Genomic DNA, 20535 nt, shown 5'->3' with positions numbered 1-20535 from the left:
AATGTCTAACCTTTTTCAGAGGAAATTTGCGGAAATGGTTGTAGAAGTTTGTGCACTGCCCTCTAGGATGAAGATGACTTAACAGCCATTTCAGAAAAATGCCAAGTCTAAGCATTTGAAGGATGCTGCCTTTATTGTGCCCATAGATGACTGAAATAAGATTTGGATAGGGGAAATGTGCTGCTCCTAGTTCTCTTTGATCTCTCTGTGCCATTAGTGCCATTAACAATGTATCTTTTTGGGGTAATCTCAAAAGATTGAGGACGTGAGTTTGCTATGTTTTTTCTCCTTCCAATTGATGATAATGACGAAGGAGAAATCTACCCAACAGCTTCTGATAAAAATACATGGTAGGTAAGTGTTCTGACCCCCTCCTCCATCCAGTAATGAATGCCGAGACAAGCTTAACTGGAATGTACTTTAATAGCAAGACACCAACATCTCGGTGGCTGAAAGCCAAGCAGAACAAACGGATAAGGACCTTGGCAGCAATTCAGACAAACTCAGCAGCAATAAACACAGATAAGGTTTGGCAGCAATCCAGCCTGCCAAACTCACAGTATTGTCCTCCGACATTCAATCCTGTGTTGACTTCTGCAAAGAGGGCGTGTGCACACGTAGCCTTTTTATAGTCTGGAGAGGAGCCTAATGACCATCAGCTGAGTGCAATTACCTCCTGTAATTGAGTAATTGTTCCTAGTAGCTCTTCTATGGCGTGTATCCAGGAACAACTCACTACTGGCCTCCGGCTCACTCTCCCTTGTCTCCTCCACACTGGTCCAAGGCTCAGGTGCCTCCTGGTGGCCAACCAGCCTCTCTGTGCCCTGCTCGGAGTCGGAACCCTGTCCAGGGTCCTCTACATCCTCCAGAGCCGACTCAGAGGACCCCTCGCTGTCGGAGTCTGGTGGCAGCTCCAATGGCTCCTGCTGGGCCACAACAGGTAAGGTACCATGAAGCGCTTCAGCACTCCCAACATGACTGTAGTGATAACACATCTTGCACGCCTAGTTATGGCACTATTAATCATTTTAGAAGCTTTTCACTTCAGCATAAGTAGATTATTTCTTTACCTTCCAATGGGTTCCTTTTAATAGGCACTTTTCCCCTTCCCATCATACTACTTGAGAAATTGATGGTAGTAAAAAGTGCAATTATACTTATAAAACAAATCTATATCATTGCTGAAGGCACTTTTTTCTGATTCTCATAGCTTCTCCATGTTAGCCATATAGCCCTGTGCAGACCTACAAAACTTTTTCTCCTGCCATATTGAGATGAAAATACATACAAAAAAAAAAAAATTTGGTTGCCACTTAGAAAATCTGCACATTGACAAAATTTGCACCTGTCGATCATAAAAGTCACTGTCTGGATCTGCACATATACAACACTGAAACATTGGGACATTCTCAGTTCTTGGGAACTCAGTGCATATGGAGGCCTAACCAACTAAATGAATGGCAGCTGTGATTTTATATTTGTGTGTATAATATATTATGAAAAGGACGTAATAGGTGGATAAAAATGTCAAATCCAGTCTAAACACCTGGCTGATTGTGCAACCATAAAATAAAAAACAAATCCTAAAATAATTTTAACATAATGTACAAAAAAAAGATATTGCATTCTCAAAGTTCTTTTTAGAGAGAGGGAATCGGGTCTTTACATCATTAACCTACAAATCCACAAAATGTTTCGTACTTACCCCTTCCATGCCATTAAGCATTGTCCTTTAAAAACTGGAAAGTGCTTCCTAAGATTTAAAAACTAATTTACTATCTGTATCTCCACAATGTCTTGTGTCCAAACAGTAATCCTGTTCCTATATGGGCTGCCTATAATTTTGGGATTTTTTTAGCTGAATAAGGAAACAGGGCTTTTTGGCCATTGTCAAACTTGGACAAATACTTAGCGCCAAATTCTTAATTCTTACGTATCTTGACCTTTTTCCATGGAAGCTTAAATTTCTGACCTCCCATGCAAATCTGTCCCCCACTTCTTTTTATCCACTGTCTGGCTTCTGCTATTTTTCTGTCTAAAAATGCAATGATATTGGGTATATTTAAACAACTTTAATAAACCACAACATTATCAATAAAATCATCTTCATGTAACAAAATATTTATTTTTATATTCCTTTCTGCTTTTCATTAATTTAGGATTCCACTGCCCTCCACTGAGACTTTAGTTCACAAAACAGATTTTCTCATTATGGCTCTGCATTCTGGCAAGCAAATTTAAAATCTTGTTCCTCAACTCATAACAACATACAGTTGAAGTAAACAGCGAACAGGGATAAAGGGACTTATTCAGAATAAGGTTGGCGAGTACAGCTTTAATCAGGTGGCACTGAAAATATTAAAGTTGAGGATTCAAATTTAACTGTATTAGAACAGTTTTAACCTAAGGATGTATATCATTTTGAATACTCTTACCAATGCATTTTTACAATGGTAAATTGCAATTTTGAAATTTATTTTAAATGTCAATTGTTATCCCACAGAATCCCAAGGTTGGGGCCATAAATCTGGAGGCAACTTCCATACATTTGTTTTTCCATAACAGAAGTATTGCTTAACACTTATGCTATGTTATACATATAAAATATTTCCAGAAATTTCTGCAATGCTTGCCCACGAATCCAAGAGTCACAAGAAATAATACTTTGTGTAAAACATCCACACTTGCAATTAAAAGCTAATATAGTGTTATCTCTGGTGTTTTAGCTAAGTGGGAGGGATGCCTTTGACAAGAGTTGTATCATCTTCCTTTTCCATTCTAAACGATTTGGAATCATATGCCCAAACGGTGTCAATGCCTTCGCCAAAGCTATGATTTGGTCTCCAATGGGGAAAAGGAAAGCGACAAGCAATGACCCTGGCATCCTCCAGGAGTTCATCTCCAAGCTTCTTCTCCAGCTGCAACATCTGTGAAGAAACATGGGAAATGTTCAAATAATATGGAAAAGACGCTTAATACAGTCTGAAAAATATACATATCAGGGACTATTTGGGGATATACATTCAAGGGGGGACTCGTATAAATGTAAAATGGTTGGCTACAAAGAGAGTATAGTAAAGGGGTTCAAGAATTAAAAATAATTGCCTCCTGAATGTGAAAGATTGATGCTGTCCATACAGGACAGGATATGACAAGCAAAATGCTGATTGCACCAAATTAGCAGAAAAAAATTACATGTTGTTTGCAATAATTTTTTGGGAATACAAAATGCAGAATGAAGCAGATACATTATTCCTTTTTAGGGTTCTCATATCCATAATGGGAAGCTCAAGCTGGTTTCATTAAGGCTGCAGCCAATTATCTCATATAAATCTCTATAAAAAAATATCTATTAAAAAAATTCGAAGATAACTTCCTAGATCTGAATGTGAATCCGGACACAGGAAGTCCATTATAGGGTCTGATTCCATTCTCTAACTTTATGAAAAGGAACAAAGAAAAAATGAAAAGAAAGCAAGTTCCAAGACACTATTTGTAGGGATTAAAGATCAAGATTGTTTAAAAGAAAGTAAAAGGAAGGAATATAAAGTTGGTTTATTTAATCAGTGTTAAAATATGTATGTTATCATCTCTAATAATCCCTAATGGAGTTTTGCTGTCAGTCCTGAAATGTTAATTTATGGACTTTTTAAAATAGATATCACATAAGAGTTCATTTGTTGCTTAAGAGGTGATAATTTATTAAAATTATTTATACTTAAGGTGGTGAAGGGAAAAGTTGTTCTTTATATATTTGTTTTCTTCTTTATTATATTCCTTCTTCTTTATTTTCTATCTTTTTCTTTTCTGGCACTTTCTTTTTATTATTATTAACAAACATGTCAAATACACACACACAAAACTTAGACGTACACCACATTTACACAATACAATATGAACAGGGGCTTCCTGTTCTTTCTAATAGCAATTATCAATTGATACTGCTCACCTTATATTATTTCCCCTTCTATTGTATTTCATTCGGATTTCACCATTCTTAACCCTCTTATTTTACTCCTAACTATTATTTTTGAGTTTTATTGAACATTGATTCTTGTTTCTTTCATCCATCCACCTATACCATTTATCCCATATCTGGTAGAATTCTGATTCTTCTTTTCCCTGGATTTCTTTAGTTTGTCCATTTCAGCACAAACCTTTCTTATTATTTCATCTTAGCTTGGAGTTAATTTGTTTTTCCATTTATGGGCAAAGGCAATCCTTCCCGCCATAATTATATGTAGTATTAAATTCTGGATTTCTTTTTTGTATTTCGCAGATGTAATTCCTAATTAAAAAAAAAAACTTCAGGTTTCCATTCTATTTTAACCCCTATTATTGCCTCCAGCCAATTTTTGATCCTTTTCAAAAAAAAATTTAACCAACAAGAGGCTTTTAATATGAAGGATGATGTTGGATGGGGCTGCAATTTTAGTTGAGGGGTCACCAATTTTTGCCATAGGAATGTTGTGCTTAACATGTATGGACAGCAGCAGAGCATGGATCCCTTCTGGATGCATTGTAAGGGTTACACTGTGAAGGCACCAAGATTGAAGGAAGCATCATTTTCCTTCAGCTTAGGATGGGAAACATCTTCGTTGCTACAGCCTGTGTCTCATCAATCTATAGAGTTTAAATGGAGGGTAAGATTCAAACATTATTTTTTTGGCACTTTCTATGTTTTATTTTTTCTATTTTTATTAGTTTTTATTGTTCTAAATTGAAATAAAATAAAAAATTTAATCAAATTTTATTAAATTGTAAAATTTAATAAAATACAGATAAAAAAGAAAGATTCCATTGTTCAGTATTTATAAAGATGAACAAAGTTTTACATCAAATGCATTAATAAAAAACTCAAATATTCAACAACCTCACAGTTAGACCTTCTATTGGAATAGTCTAATGGAAACTTACCATCTGAGGAACTCCAAAAATAACAATGTTTGTATACTGTGAAAAACTGACCTGAAATAAAAATGTCAAATTTAAGAATTAACTCTGTATAAATGCATCTTTCATTCATGAACATGCATGTGCAGGGAAGCCAATCAGAATTTAAAAGCTAGATTAAGTGGGTTCAAACCTTTTCCTCTAAGCTTTCGGGAACAATCCCTTGGCACTTGTATCAGGACAAAATCCTTTATTCGTACCAAACAAATCTTTCCTCCATATACTGATGACAGGTACAGAGACCCCTGTGAGGGATACAGAGGATCTAGTCTTGGGAAGGCAATGATAAAGGAATAAATCCTTTTACCTTATTTATGTAACCAATTACATAAATAGTACATCTAAGGTGACCTTAAGATAAAATCAAAAGCATGGGGAAAGGGAAGTGGGATTGCCACTTTGCTGCTGGTTTGTATAGCAGCTGTTTAAAAATGTAGTCCCCAGTAATTCCACTGAGTTACTCCGCAGAAATATTAATGGGCATAAGAAGCATTTTAAAACTGTTAAAAGCCACAGTAAGTAAGATTTCTTTAGACAACTGTTCCTGGGTCTTTGTTACATTTGCATACCTTCCATAAGTCTGAAATATAAAAATTGACATCTTGATGAACTCCCTCTCTCCAGGCACGGTACTTCGAATACCATACTAACCAAGGATTTAATTCATAACCCACAGCTTTAAATCCAGCTTTTGCAGCTGCTATTACCTACATAAAGATAAATAAGTATTGAATTAAAAAAAAATGTTTTCTTATTATGAAATGGTATGTGTGTGTACGTATATGACAGCCAAATAAATAGGCTTAGCAATTTGCCCTAAAATACTTTGCCAAATTCTTCATCATAAATATATGAGATTTATTGCACGCTATAGTCTTCCTGAAATATTGTTAATAAATCTGTATAAATTATTAGTCTACAAAAATTATTAGTCTGCTGAGAAGCTAATACTCTCACTTTCTTTACTGACTGTAATGGTTGCCGGGAGGGGGTGGGGATGACCATGGAAATCAAGATTTACAAGCTTCTAATTAAATTTAAAAAATCCTTGTAACTCCTCTGCCAAGCAGCCTACTGAATTTCCTTACGGCTTACAAAGAAAATTGAGTAGGCTTGTAGAAAATGATTTAAGTAACTCATTCCCTCTCTGCCATTCTACCCACTTGTCTGCAGGAAGCTTCTCTTCATCTCATGTATGAAATATTTCTGCATTAAACAAAACAAAAAGTTGAACCCACGCGGCTAAGAGGATTGAAGGTCATAACCCAGAGCAGCTGTTTAGGCCTGTAATAGCACAAGAAATCTGGAAAAGTAACAGCTTCAATAGGCTTCTTCTTTTGATCCCATCTATTCCTTTTAAAGGCCAAATCCGGAGATGAGGTCGCTCTCCCATCTTTTTTCCTTTCCTTACTTTGTTGTAAGATTATAATGTGCATGGAATCCCAGGTAATTACAAGTGCATGATGGACTAGTAAACAGGTGGAAGGAAAGGGAGGCCAAAAGTATGCATCCCCAGAAGGACAGTCACAACCACTACACCTTAAAACTGTAATCCATGAGTTCTATTGATCTATTTTATAAATGAGAGATATAGTACTTTTCCTTAATGCCTTAATGCCTCCAGAACAATTGTTAACATTACCAGCTAAAAGCTTTTCAAAAGCTACTATAAAAAAGACTTTCTGAATAAAACTAAGCTGGATGCTTGTATCACTAGCAAGGTTGCTTCATTAAGTTGTGTATATGATTTAAAATTCCATCCTTGTCCTGAGAAAGATATAACAATGTATTTAAGACAGGGCTATGTGTCAACATGCACTTCACTGAAGGCTATTTCATTAAGCGGGACTCGATTTGAACTTACAATACGTCCATCACCACTTCCTATGTCAACTAGCATTCCTTTTCTGCCTTTCAACGTGATTAGGACATTTTCAATCTGCTTTGAAGTTGCAGGCACAAATGGCAAGCAATGTTTTCTCAGTGCTGGAGCAATAAATGGAATAGCCACAGAGTACAAGGCTACTAATGTACCACCAATTATACCAGGGAGCAAAACACCCCAATTCCTTTTGGTAGAATCTTCATCAGCAATGGTCAAAAGTGTAACTTCTTGAGTTGCACTGCCTTCAGCAAGTATTTTTGACATAACAAAAAAACCTAGAAAAAGAGAATATGTTTAGACCTGACAAGATATAGATGGTATTTATACGTTTATGTCCCTGACTTAAACAAGAAAACATTTACTTGGGTTTTCATCAGTTGGTTTCTAACAGCATCCAAAGACATATTTTTGGTCATAAAGCAACATGGCTCACCATTTTGTCCCTTAGCTAATGATATTGAGAGGTGAATGAACATTATTGTAGCTATCAGGGCTAATGGAAAAATCTACCATTGAATATAATCCCTCTGTAAAGCCATAGATATTTTACACATATCTAACATAAATTTCTCCCTCTATTTTCCCAACAACAACTCTGTTCTCTGAGTTGGGCTGAGAGAGAATGACCAACAGCCCCCACAGCTGGTTTTCATGGCTAAGGGAGAACTTGAATTCACAATCTCCTGCTTCTTGCCTTGGTGCCTTAACCACCAATCTGGCTCTAAATAAATAAAAAGTTTTACTTTGGTTGAATAATACATATATCGTTCTTTCTGACAAAATAATGGAAACTTTTGGCCATTACCGTTCAAGATGTCAGTTTTATGTAATATGAACGTATGTATTTATTTAATGTATGTGACACTCATCTCTTGACTCTGGGCAGGTTGCAAACATTAAAACTAATACACATTAAGATAATAAAACAATAATAGTTCTTAAAGCAAGGTTGTTTAAAGAAAGACAAAAGTTAAAGCAATTTATCCTACTTTAACAACTTTGGATTAGAAGCAGCAAAGATAGATCGGAACATTTTTTTAAAAAATCTCTTATCAATGATTTGGGGTGTCAATTAAATGGTGCAATATTAGATATTTTATATAGACTCAATTATAGCGGCGATGGGGCGCCGAAGAGTTGAGGGGTCATATTAAGGAGAGATCATCATGAAAAAAGTATGTATGTGAGTGATCGCTAAGAATCGACATCGACTTGATGGCACATAATCAATTCCATCAGAGTAAGCAAAAAATGCCCACGGTACAATACTGGTGAAAAAAAACAGAAAGTTCTCATTGGCTTACGGCAGTGGTCTCCAACCTTGGCAACTTTAAGACCTGTGGACTTCAACTCCCAGAGTTCCTCAGCCAGCTTTGCTGACTGAGGAACTCTGGGAGTTGAAGTCCACAGGTCTTAAAGTTGCCAAGGTTGGAGACCACTGGCTTACGGAATGTATTTCACAGCATCCTTGCGGGGGGGGGGATGCAATAGGGCGGAAAAAATGAGTAAAGCAAAGATTAAAATTATTAATCCGCAATTCTAATTATTTGGACAGAGAAGCAAGCAAGCAAGAACCATGAAATTGCTCCCTCCCTACCTTGAGAATTCCCTTTCGCTCTTGGCCACACCCCTTCGGAACAAAGTGACGTAACATGACCCGCCCCCCTCCGAAAGCCTGCTCCTACATAGCGGAAACCGCGGGAAACAGTTCTTCCTGCTCAAGTGGATCATACCATTATTTTCATTAGGGGGACGCGTGTTTTTCGAAAGAATAGTGCTTTTTTCTGATCTGTATTGAAAATAAAGGGCACCGAAGATTGTTAAAGCTTTCTCTAATCTCATCATCATCACATTTTAAAAAAAGACAAGGAAGTTGTGGTTTTAAAATAATTACGTTATCCTTGGTACATGCCATTGTATAAAATGGATAAAATCTGAATCGCTAGCACGTGGAGAGAAAAGTGGACATATATTAAGGTTGCGCTTCATAAATGTATTGTTTGCTTGTTTGAGATTGAGTGCATTATATGAACCCAGATAATAAATACGCAAAAAAAAAACCAACCCAATTTTGTAACAAGCCCAAGTGTCTGTAATATGCGAGGGCATAAAACACATTTCATGAAGTTGGAGCGTAATTATTTTAGTCTTCCCTTTCCCAGGGTAAAAATAAAATGTTGATAAACTAATGAGAAATGATTTTATATGTGCTCAGCAACAGCATACTTTTCCCTTAAAAAAAATAACCAAAAGGAATTTTTAATAAGGCTCGTATTCAATTAAAAATACTATTTAGTTTCTCAACATCAAAATTAATGTTAGTGCAGTTCTTAAAATGTTTTTCTGATAGCAGAAAACGACGTGACTGAAAACGTATTTTGCTCAATGTTACGTTATCATCCATCATCTGTGTGCGAGGTATCTTGAATTGCTATCTCTACATTGCAAAAAAAAAAAAACAACCATCAATTTGCCAGTGGTGGGATTCAATTTTTTTTGCTACCGGTTCTATGGGCGTGTTTTCTGGGCATGGCAGGGGAAGGATACTACAAATTCCAATCCCCATTCCCTCCCCACTCTCAAAATTTCTGGTACCGTGCATATACATACACTACTAGGCATGCATAGAGTTTTGCTGAAAGATTTCCCATAGGCTTGAATTGTGAAGGCAAGTATCTCCCCCACTTTAGCATCTGTAGAGCCATGCCCGATGTCTTAATGCAGCGTTTCTCCACTTTTAGATGTGTGGACTTCAGAAGCTGGGGAATTCTGGGAATTAATGAGTTGCTGAGGTTGAGAAACACTTGTCTCAGTGCGAGATGTAAATAGAATAGAATTCTTTATTGGCCAAGTGTGATTAGGCACACAAGGAATTTGTCTTTGGTGCATATGTTCTCAGTGTACATAAGGAGAATAAAATACATTCATCAAGAAAGAAAAGATACAACACTTAGTGATAGTCAAGGTTACTAATAAGCTATCAAATCGTACTAGGAAACAATAAAAACTATAAATTGAAAGATACAAGCAACATTGTTATAGTCATAAATGGGGAGAGATAGATGCTAGGAAGGAAGAGAAGGATAGTAATACATTCTTAGTAAATTAAATGAAGCCATTATAGTTTTTTAAAGTGATTGTTGTTTAATTCAGAAACACTATCTTAGAGGGAGATGTAAACGAAGCCACTATCGTTCGTTAATGTGATCTTTGCTTAATGCAATGAACGAATGCTGCGTGTGCGCGTGTTTCCTAGCTCTATGGTCCGGAGGGAAGTCGATACCATTGAATGCGCCTGCGCACTCGCATATACCCGCCCCACCCAAGAGGCTTCTAGAATGTAGTGGGCTCCACAGTCTACAAGCAAAGTGCGCATGCGTTTCTTTTGTCCGCGAGTGGATCCCGCGAGAAGAGCTGGCGTCAGGCGGGGCGGGGCCGCGTGGTTCTCTTTTCTTTCTGTGCCGTTAATTGTGGCCTCGTGCGCCTTCCTTCGGGAGGATCGACCGCCGTCATGTCGGCCATGGGGACGTTAGCGTTTGACGAATACGGGCGGCCGTTCCTCATCCTCAAGGACCAGGACCGGAAGACCCGCTCTACGGGCTTGGAGGCCCTCAAGGTAACGGTCGCGGCGGGAAACGGATCGGGCCACGGTCCCCCTGCCTTCTATGGGCCCCCACCGGTGTATCGCTCCTGAAACGGGGCCTTCAGCTTCAGAGGTGCGGGGCCCTTTTTCCTGCTCCTGGCTTAAGTTTGCCTCAGAAGATCGCCTTGTAGGCGCAGCAAATTCCCTCCCGCACACGCTGTTCGAGGCCTGGGGAGGGAGAGAGGGAGGGGGGCGGTGGGATTTCGGTCGGAGCAACGGAAAAGGAGCGGTAAGTGTATCCGACCACGTGCAGCGGGGTGTATCATTAGCAAGGTTGTGTTTAAATTTGTACCGATCGGTTTCCTTTAAACGGCAGGTAAACTGGTTGCTTATTATGGCAACCTGGCAGCCTAGAAGTCAGACGCCGGGGCAGAGTCACGTCTTTGCAGGATAACCTCTGGATCAGCTGCAAGCTCAGCAGTTGATCGTCCCCTGTTTGCCGAGCAGCCCCCACCCCACTCCGTCCTGCATCTCAGCTTGTCTTGACACCAAATTTTGGCAAAGGGCACAGCCCCATGTGTCAAAACCTATATCCTTCTCAGCACCATGCAGGTTGAGCAAAGCGATTGGTGTGTCCAATTTCTGTGGCCTGACATTTGGGGGAAGGAAATAAAGATTTTTTTTGGGGGGGGGGGGAAGAACCAGTTTCCTTCCTGAAGTTGCTCTCACAGAATTTAATCCTCATCATTTGCATCATCAGTGTAGAAGGATAGGGATTAGCAGTGAGAGAAGTGATTTGTTATAATATAATTTTTTGTAAGCTTGAGGATAGGTGTCTGACAGTGATAAGACACTTGAAAAAGGATTGTCATGGATGATCTTATATACATCTAGCTTTAACAGTCTGCATAGCTGGAAAGTTCTCTAGAATTTTGATATGTTGCTGGGAAAGTAATTTCTGTATTGTGATGTTTGATATTTCTGGCAGCCTAAAATTCTGTTTTGTTCCCAATGACATTTATATAACATATAGAAGATATGGACTAGGCAAACAGTATTATTGCTGTGAAGATCATTCAGATGAGGTTAAACAGTGTGCAAGAAGAAAACACTTATCAAAACATTTAAATAGACACAGTTTTTGCAAGATTGTTGCAAAAGCAGCTGTCTTCAAAAAGTCTGGATTTGTTTGTGTTTTTGTGTTTGCACATGTGCAAAATATGTAGTATTTTTAGCATTTGAAATTGCTGAATCTATATTTGTTTTGTTTTTATAGTCCAATATAATGGCAGCCAAGGCAGTAGCCAATACACTTAGAACATCACTTGGCCCCAATGGTAAGCAAAGTGATTTATTACTGTACACTTTTCAGCTTTTTACATTGTAAGGCTATTAATCTATATTGTTGTTTAAATGCTTATTATAGGTCTTGATAAGATGATGGTTGACAAAGATGGTGAAGTAACAGTAACAAATGATGGAGCTACTATTTTGAATATGATGGATGTTGATCATCAGATTGCTAAACTTATGGTTGAATTGGCAAAATCACAAGATGATGAGATTGGGGATGGAACCACAGGTGTCGTTGGTAAGATTTGTTTCTGTTTGTTTGTTTGTTTTCTTATCAGAATTTTACTTAATTGAATAGCATTACTTTCTGTACAATATTTAGCAAATTGGACTTTAATTTTCATAACACTACTCAACATAAAGATACTTTATTTTCCAACCTATTTATACTGTATGTTGGGTAACACAATTCATTTAGCTTCTCTTTGCTTACAAAAGAATTCTAGATATTTATCAGAACAGGTCAGCAAATATATGATAAACTCCCATTAAGTAATTGTTTCATATTTTCTTACAGCAAAAAGTACAGCATTTAATATATAATGTTCTGTAGTTCTGGCAGGTGCGCTATTGGAACAGGCAGAGCACTTGCTAGATCGTGGTATTCATCCAATCCGAATTGCAGACGGTTATGAACAAGCTGCTCGTATTGCTATTGACCATTTAGATAAGATTAGCGACAGTTTTCCTGTTGATCTTGAGAACACCGAGCCTCTTATTCAGACAGCAAAAACAACTTTAGGCTCAAAAATGTAAGTATTTTTCAAAGAACTAAGTTGGTGCACAAGAAAATTCATATTACTCATTGTTCTGAAGTATATGTTCAATCATATATGATTCTAGTAGGCAATGCTCATCTCCGGCTGAGGGAGTCTGTATTGTCTGAAGACATTTCCTTGATAATGTGGCCAACATGACTATACACGGAGGTGTACAAAATGTTACCTTCCCACCAAAGTGATACTATTACTCTACTTACATTTGCATGCTTTCAAACTGGCCAAGATGTGGAGTACTTCATTGCCCAGCACTCGGGTCTCAAACCCAGGCTGTCAGTTTCCCAGTTGTCAAGCTCAATTCTTTAATCGCTGAGCCATCATCGCCCCCTCCCCCTGAAGTATATGTAAAACCGATAAAATATTTAAATACTATATATTCAAAATGTAAGACATTACATCCAAAATAATAGCATAATTAAATATAAAAGCAGTTATAGTCAATGCAAATATCGTACCAGTAAAATCCAGTAATAAACAAAATTGTAAAATGAAAGGAAATATTAGGGGAAAAGCTGTAAGGAAGGATTTAACTGCTGAAAAGTTCTACTTTGTAGGAGCCTTCAAGCCAACTGTCAAGTGAGTGGGTTTTTTATTAAGAACTTTTAACACAATTGAAGATGTGTTGTACATTAGTGGTCTGCTAAGCAAATGAGAGCTTAGACCAGGCCTGACAAACTTGTGGCCTACGTCCCACACAGACCACGCCCACCCCAGCTCCGCAAAAATGTCACGATACAGCCAACAATGCGAGCGAGTTTGACGCTGGCTTAGACTAATCAGAATTTTAGTAGCCTCTTCAGCCCCTGTAGCCATGAATCTGCCACATCCGCTGGAATGTATACAGACCCATGTCTCATTTTGCAGAAGGGCAACTATCTTAATCTAAATTTCAAGATAAAGTGATTTGATGTTATTGCTATCAGAATTTAGGTTCCCCCCCCCCCCAGTAGAAAAGTGTCCATCTTTGTTATCAGTGTAAAACAGCATGAAACCTGCTATACATATTGAAACACTGTACCCCATTTTTGGATTTTGCATTTGGGTTCTTTCCATTAATATTCTTAATGCCTTCTATAAAGTTCAGGTATCTGAACTTTAGGGTCCAGCTATCTGAGAGACATTTATCTCGTGTAGTTTCTGCTGTCCTGTTTTATCCTATAGAGTTCGTAGGCCTTGGTCCAACCAATTAAATTGTGTCAACTAATGGAACTCTGAAAATTTTCTGTCAAAGATCCTCTGGAAAAACATGCCCTCAAATATTTGTATTGCCCTTTCCTGTTTAAATAAGTTCTTAAATTATTAAATTTGCTGATGACACAACAGTGGTGGGGCTCATTAATAAGAACAGTGAGTCTGCCTATAGGACGGAATTACAAGGACTGACATTGTGGTGTAAAGAAAATAAACTGAACACCAAAAAAACTAAAGAACTCCAGGAGGAAGAGAGATGTACATTTACCATTGTACATAAATGGCAAGGAGGTGGAGAGGGTTGGTAGTTTTAAATTTCTGGGCATTTATCTCAGAGGACCTCTCATGGACCGTGAATGCTAACATGCTTGTGAAGAAGGCACAGAAGAGGTTGTACTTCCTGAGAATGCTAAGGAAGATAAATCTTCCTCCCTCCTATCGCAGCACTATTGAGAGTGTCCTGACATACGGCATTCTTGCATGGTATGGGAGCAGCTCTGCAGTGGAGAAAAAAGCTCTACAGAGAATCATTATAACTGTCCAGAATATCACCGGGCTCCAGCTACCACTCCTGGATGACATCTTAGCATCTCGCTGTTTGAGGAAATTGCATAACATTCTCAGAGACTCTTCCCATCCTGCTTACAATCTTTTTAGACTGTTGCCTTCTGGCAGAAGATACAGAACAATTAAAACTAGGATCACAAGTCTTCTGAATAGCTTTAGTTGCACTCAACAATGAACTAAAGGGCCACCATCAGTGAGCTATTGGACAGCATTACTTGGTCTGTTGTGTAGATGTTTGGGTGATTTAGGGCAGGGAATTTTTTTTGGAGGGGGTGTTTGGGGATTGGTTTGTGTGTTGGGTCTGGTTTCTGGGTGTTATGTGAATTTTGTTGTATGTGTAAACTATATATGTACAATGACAATAAAGTAAGTAAATCTGACCACCACCACCACCACCACCACCCATCACAAAAATGATAGGCCCATTGAGAGAATGGTATTATATGAGAGAAGATGCTTGCTTTACTCCTTTGGGATGTTCGTAATTTTTTCTTGGCATGTTTGCTTCAGTCTATTTTTAATATGAACACCACTCACAGCTGCCATGGAGTTAGATGGCCTTACAAAGTTGATAAATGTATTCATGTATGCATATTAATGTGTCACCTGAAGAATTAATGATAGTGAACAAGTGAGAGAATCAGATGATTATCCTTTCCATGTATAAGGTACTAAGTGCTGAATGGTTTGGTTTTTTCCAAAAATGGCAAAGTTAAACGCATTTTAAAAGATCTTTAATAAAATAATTTAATCTTATGTCAACTACAAATTGGCTTCAGCATTGTACTACAATGTAGTTTGTATACTATATATTCTACATCTTGGTAAATCATTTTGTTCTATAAAATTTTGTTTGCTTTTGTTTTAGCATCTGAAAAAGCTGAATCAGTGCTTTCTTTTGTATTTAGAATTAATCGTTGCCATAGACAAATGGCAGAAATAGCTGTTAATGCAGTATTAACAGTGGCAGATATGGAACGCAGAGATGTTGATTTTGAGCTGATAAAGGTCCAAGGCAAAGTTGGTGGAAGATTGGAGGACACTCAGCTGATTAAGGGTGTTATTGTGGATAAAGACTTCAGCCACCCACAGATGCCTAAAGTGAGTAATCTATTTGTTGGTGATAAACTGTTACTTTGTCCATAATGTAATTAAATTTTAAATTTTTCCATTGCTATTTCATTACATTGGCTCCTTTATAATCATACAAAATTAGAGAATACTTAATTTTATTAGATAAAAAAATAGTTAACTGCCTCTTAAAATGCTACTATTCTTTCTTCAGGAAGTTAAAGATGCTAAAATTGCAATATTGACCTGTCCATTTGAACCTCCTAAACCAAAAACTAAGCATAAGCTCGATGTTACATGTGTGGAAGACTTCAAGGCATTGCAGCAGTATGAGAAAGAAAAATTTGATGAGATGGTGAAACAGGTTAGAAGATGCACTTGACAGTAACAAAAGTTTTATAAGAATTTTGTTTTAAATGTCTACATTATGTTAATCTTATGTTAATGATAAATGAATAGTAACACAATTGTGATTACTTAATAAATGTGAAATTATTTCCATTCTTAATATTTTTATATCTAATATTTTTATAAGATATTTTATATCAATGTCTCATTTTATATAAATATATAAATTTGTGTGTGTGAATAAAAGCAAGGCACTGTGATCCACGTAAAACATGAAATTTGACATATTTGCTTCTGAAGTTACTAGTGGGGAAATTTCCAAAATGGCTGCTATGGAAGACATTATTAGTTAGAAAGCTCAAACCTAGTAGAATGTTTCTTACTGTGCCCATTTAATTTAATCCTTATGATGAAATACAGTGGCTTTGTGGGAATTCATGATGCGAGGGGAAAAAGTCAGGTGGAACAATCAGCATTGGCCATCCCAGATGCCATTTTGGGGGAAAATAGCCAAGGTTTCCCTATTATTATATAATAATCATGATATACAATAACCACTGTAATTATTTTGATCTGGAAGTAGCTTTGTTGATTTTAAATTAAAGCTATTGTTTACCATATGTACACTGCTAATATTCTTAAAGAAATAAGTTACAATATAAGTAAAATGAATGCTTGTGTTTTTAGATCAAAGATACTGGAGCAAACTTGGCTATATGCCAGTGGGGATTTGATGATGAGGCCAATCATTTATTACTCCAGAATGAATTGCCTGCTGTTCGTTGGGTTGGTGGCCCAGAAATAGAAGTAAGAATTAAGTGTTTATTATTTGTGGTTTTTATATTTAAGATGTTCTTCTTACGAGTCTCTTTTTCTATTTTCAGTTGATTGCCATTGCAACTGGAGGACGCATTGTTCCTCGCTTCTGTGAGCTTACACCTGAAAAATTAGGATTTGCTGGCATAGTCAGAGAAATCTCATTTGGAACAACAAAAGACAAAATGCTTGTGATTGAACAATGCCAAAATTCCAGAGCAGTGACTATCTTTATTAGAGGTGGAAATAAAATGGTGAGCAAGTTCAAGTAAAGTTCATGGAGGGACGCTATTTCAGGGCTGGATTATACTAATTATACAGGCTGTCTTTCAGGTGGCTAATTATTAATGAATGCAAAATTCTTAAAGGATCACATTGGATATTTTATTTGCTTTACACTTTTTGCTACTTTTTTAACATGGATATGCTTTATACGTAACCTAAAAAATAAGCAATTTGCTATTTAAAAAGCAAAATAGGTGGCTTAAACTCCACAGGATTGGATGGACAAATTTTGCCCCTCTAGGAAGATTAATAAAGGAAATCGGAAAACTTACTTCTGTGTCCCTCTGTGCAAGGCAAATTTAAAAAAAGAACAGATGTTGGCCAGAAAAGGTTTTTCAGCTCTGCATCAGCAGAAGGATCTAAGGTGTATAGCAGTATTCCCAAGTTCTTTATCTTACAGATATAGGGATTGTGGTCTACGCACAATTGCTTGAGAGCAGGGAAGAGCATCTCTCTTTTGGTAAATCGAATGTAATTTTTGTGTGTTCTGCTTTTGATCCAGACAAATAATTTGAAAAAATGTTTCTGTGAATTACTGAAATATAGTTAATCCTCAATTTAAACAACCACAATTGGGACTGCAGCTGTGGTCACGAAGCAACGCAGTCATTCAATCATGCCTGATTTTATGACTTTTTTGCCATGGGCATTAAATGATCCATACAGTGATCATGGCACTGCAGTGCTATGATGACCATAAGTGCAGGGACCAGTCTTAAGTCACTTTTTTCAGCACTCTCTTAACTTCAGACTTCATTTAATTTCATTAAATGAATGGTTGTAAGATGAGGACTATATTTCTCTATGCATGTACAAGTTCCAGAGAGTTTAGTTTGGGTTTTTGGATTACAGTGCTCAGGTAAAATAGTTTGTTGGCTTAAAATATATTTATTAGGATATATGCAGCTAGATGAGAATAAAAAAAATAGGTATAGAACTTCATCATTTTGATATGTTTGTGTTTGTTTCCTATAATTAAAGATAATTGAAGAAGCCAAACGGTCTCTTCATGATGCATTGTGTGTAATCAGGAATCTTGTTCGAGATAACCGCATTGTTTATGGTGGAGGTGCTTCTGAGATCTCTTGTGCACTGGCTGTTAGTCAAGCTGCAGATACGGTAAAACATTTTACACATTAAATATTTTTCATTTGCAGTTTTAGAACTATAGAGGCTGAAATACTACGCTGCAAATTTGATTTTACTTATACCTAATGTTTTTGAGGGAGCACCTACAAACTTTTTTCTATCAGCATGTGTATAATTGGAACAGTTTTGTGGTCACAGGTTGATGGAATGGATTGTTTCCTGATAAAACAAAAGTATTCAGATGTTTAAAAATGTTTCTTTCTGATTAAAGCATTTATTAGTAACAGTTTTCAAAAAAATAATTCTTAACTGCAATTTACATTAATCAATTTAATTTATCCTATTGATAAAAATAAATCCTGCAATGCCAAAAAAAAGTTATAGGGTACTTTGATTTGAAGTATTAATAATCCCTAGATAGACTTTATTAAGAGCAATATAATTTGCTGTTTTTCATCGGAATGAACTTTGCCTCATTAGTAGTTTAATTCAAGTAAAACTCTTGGATTACAGTAGTGTTTTTAAAGCCGAAGAAAATAATTCTAGCATAGAATTGGTACATCTCTGCCTTTTCAGACAATAATGCATCGAGATGTTTCAACTGATTGTTTATGATTTAATTGCCTATTCTAAATCTGCTACCTTGATTTTAGTGCCCGTCACTGGAGCAGTATGCCATGAGAGCTTTTGCTGATGCCTTAGAAGTCATTCCATTTGCACTTTCTGAGAATAGTGGTATGAATCCCATTCAAACAATGACTGCAGTACGAGCTCGACAAGTGAAAGAAAACAACTCTGCTCTGGGTATTGATTGCTTACGTAAAGGAACAAATGGTAAGAACTCACTTTTCTAGATGTGTTGTCTTCGTTTTCATTTAAGCATCAATCAACATAATAGCATTAATATGAATGTATATACAGGTAGGCCCTGACTTATGATCACAATTGAGCCCAAAATTGCTGCTGCTAAGCAAGGCAGTTGTTTAAGTGAGTGCAACTGTTGGCACTTGGAACTGGCATGTATTTATGAGTTTTCGTCATGTGACCATGGGGCTGCTCCCATGGTCATAAGTGTGAAAAACAGTTTCAAGTCACTTTTTTTCAGTGCTGATGTAACATCAATCAGTCACTAAATGAATGATTGTAAGTCAAGGACTACCTGTATGTCTTTATGTTGTGATAAATACATTGTGTAGTCTTTTTGTTTCCTCTAGCTATAAAATCCTTTTGCCTAGATCCCTTTAGGATTAGTAATAAGCAGGGAAAGTACTCTGTAATATAGACTTGTCTTTGGATAAATTCAGACTGATAACTAAGAGCCACTGGTTTAATAAATTTTTTAGGAGCCAAAATGGAGTCAGTACTGCATTTGGCAAATATGGCTGGTAATTATTTTACAGAAATGGTGGTTATCAACTATGATTTCCTTAAGCTCTGGTTGAATATAATGGCAAAAATGTAATATAAGAACCACAAATAAATAGGTGGTAGATGGGATTTAAATGTTACTTTGTTGTTGTTTTTTTGTATTATTTTAGAATAAAGTAATTGCAATTATTTTAATGAACTCAATGCATTTAAATTTCCTCTTTCAACAGATATGAAGGAACAAAATGTTATAGAAACTTTAATTGGCAAAAAGCAGCAGATTTCTCTTGCCACTCAGATGGTTAGAATGATTCTGAAGATAGATGATATTCGCAAGCCTGGTGAAACTGAAGAATGAACATGTAAAAGCTGAAACGTTATAAATTTAGTAGTCATGTCAACAGATCTCCTCCTCTCCCCATAGGCTGACTTTGTTTGATGTTACTAGATCAATAAATTACTAATGAGACTTCAACACTTCAGAAGTATCATTGAGCATTTTTTTAAGTTATGCTGTATTTAACCTTTCATTATATGGAGTTTCTGTGGAAATGAATAAACCACACTTATTCATTATTTGCAGCCCTAATTCCTTTTGTTATGCATGGAAGGTAATGTGACTTATGTAAACCATTTTTCTGAAATTTGAGATTTAGCAAGGAATGTACTAAACAGTCCTAGCATTGTTGTAATCAGAGCAGTTAAGTGGATTCAGAAAAGCTGAGCACTCTGGCAATGCTGCTTTGAAGTATAGTAGCAATTTCTTCAGTCGTAGCTTCGGTTCTCGGAGGGAGAGAGATTTATCACTTATCTTTGTTATTTAGCCCTAATGTCAGATTCCTGTCAGCATGCTTTTAAAAATTGGTTTGAACGCCTTCTTTCACTGATATAAATTTAATTCATCTAAAGAAGTGCATATTAGAAATTCTGTGAGATGAGATAACAGATGTAGAACACAGTGGATTGGGGGAAGCCGATATAAGAGATTTCTAGCTTTGAATAGGAATAAGAGGGTTTTTTTTAAAAAAAAAAAGTGCTTTATAAATTCATAATCATAATTTATACTTTAGTATTGAGATACCTGCAGCAAAGAATTACTACCTGATACAAGTTCCTAACAATCTTTATCTTCAGTGTTCCAGATAAAAAGGCTGGTCTTTCAGAATACTTGGTTCCATTCTCTTCCATAGATAGGAGTATCAAACTGGTGGCCCACAGGCCGGATGTGTCACACACAGGCCATACCC

At 36.7% G+C, this 20535-nt stretch overlaps 2 protein-coding genes across 4 annotated transcripts; one reads left to right on the top strand and one right to left on the bottom strand.

Annotated features, from left to right (window-relative positions):
• Window positions 1-2057: 2057 nt before the first annotated feature.
• Window positions 2058-8485, bottom strand: ATPSCKMT (ATP synthase c subunit lysine N-methyltransferase). Of its 3 annotated transcripts, none has more exons than XM_032220212.1 (5): window positions 8435-8458; window positions 6818-7111; window positions 5523-5660; window positions 4918-4968; window positions 2058-2927 (listed from the first exon to the last, which is right to left on the bottom strand). In XM_032220212.1, the coding sequence occupies exons 2-5, from the start codon at window positions 7100-7102 to the stop codon at window positions 2727-2729; spliced, it is 675 nt and encodes a 224-aa protein (XP_032076103.1). In that variant the 5' UTR covers window positions 7103-7111; window positions 8435-8458; the 3' UTR covers window positions 2058-2726. The 3 variants fall into 3 exon arrangements, with proteins under 3 accessions (XP_032076103.1, XP_032076102.1, XP_032076104.1); XM_032220211.1 differs by lacking the exon at window positions 8435-8458 and adding an exon at window positions 8143-8174 and having other exon boundaries at window positions 6818-7113; XM_032220213.1 differs by lacking the exon at window positions 5523-5660 and having other exon boundaries at window positions 6818-7113; window positions 8436-8485.
• Window positions 8486-10211: 1726 nt separating this feature from the next.
• On the top strand, window positions 10212-19864 carry CCT5 (chaperonin containing TCP1 subunit 5). Its single transcript, XM_032219577.1, has 11 exons — window positions 10212-10454; window positions 11698-11758; window positions 11848-12012; window positions 12328-12526; window positions 15220-15412; window positions 15597-15746; window positions 16418-16537; window positions 16615-16800; window positions 17813-17950; window positions 18574-18754; window positions 19519-19864. Exons 1-11 carry the CDS (start codon window positions 10350-10352, stop codon window positions 19644-19646), a joined length of 1626 nt encoding a protein of 541 aa, XP_032075468.1. The 5' UTR covers window positions 10212-10349; the 3' UTR covers window positions 19647-19864.
• Window positions 19865-20535: the final 671 nt, after the last annotated feature.

This window comes from Thamnophis elegans, chromosome 6, assembly GCF_009769535.1.
Source record: "Thamnophis elegans isolate rThaEle1 chromosome 6, rThaEle1.pri, whole genome shotgun sequence".
In the NCBI taxonomy this organism is placed as follows: Eukaryota; Metazoa; Chordata; class Lepidosauria; order Squamata; family Colubridae; genus Thamnophis; species Thamnophis elegans.
Note: the sequence above shows the minus strand (reverse complement) of the source record. Positions and strands in the feature narration are given on the sequence as shown.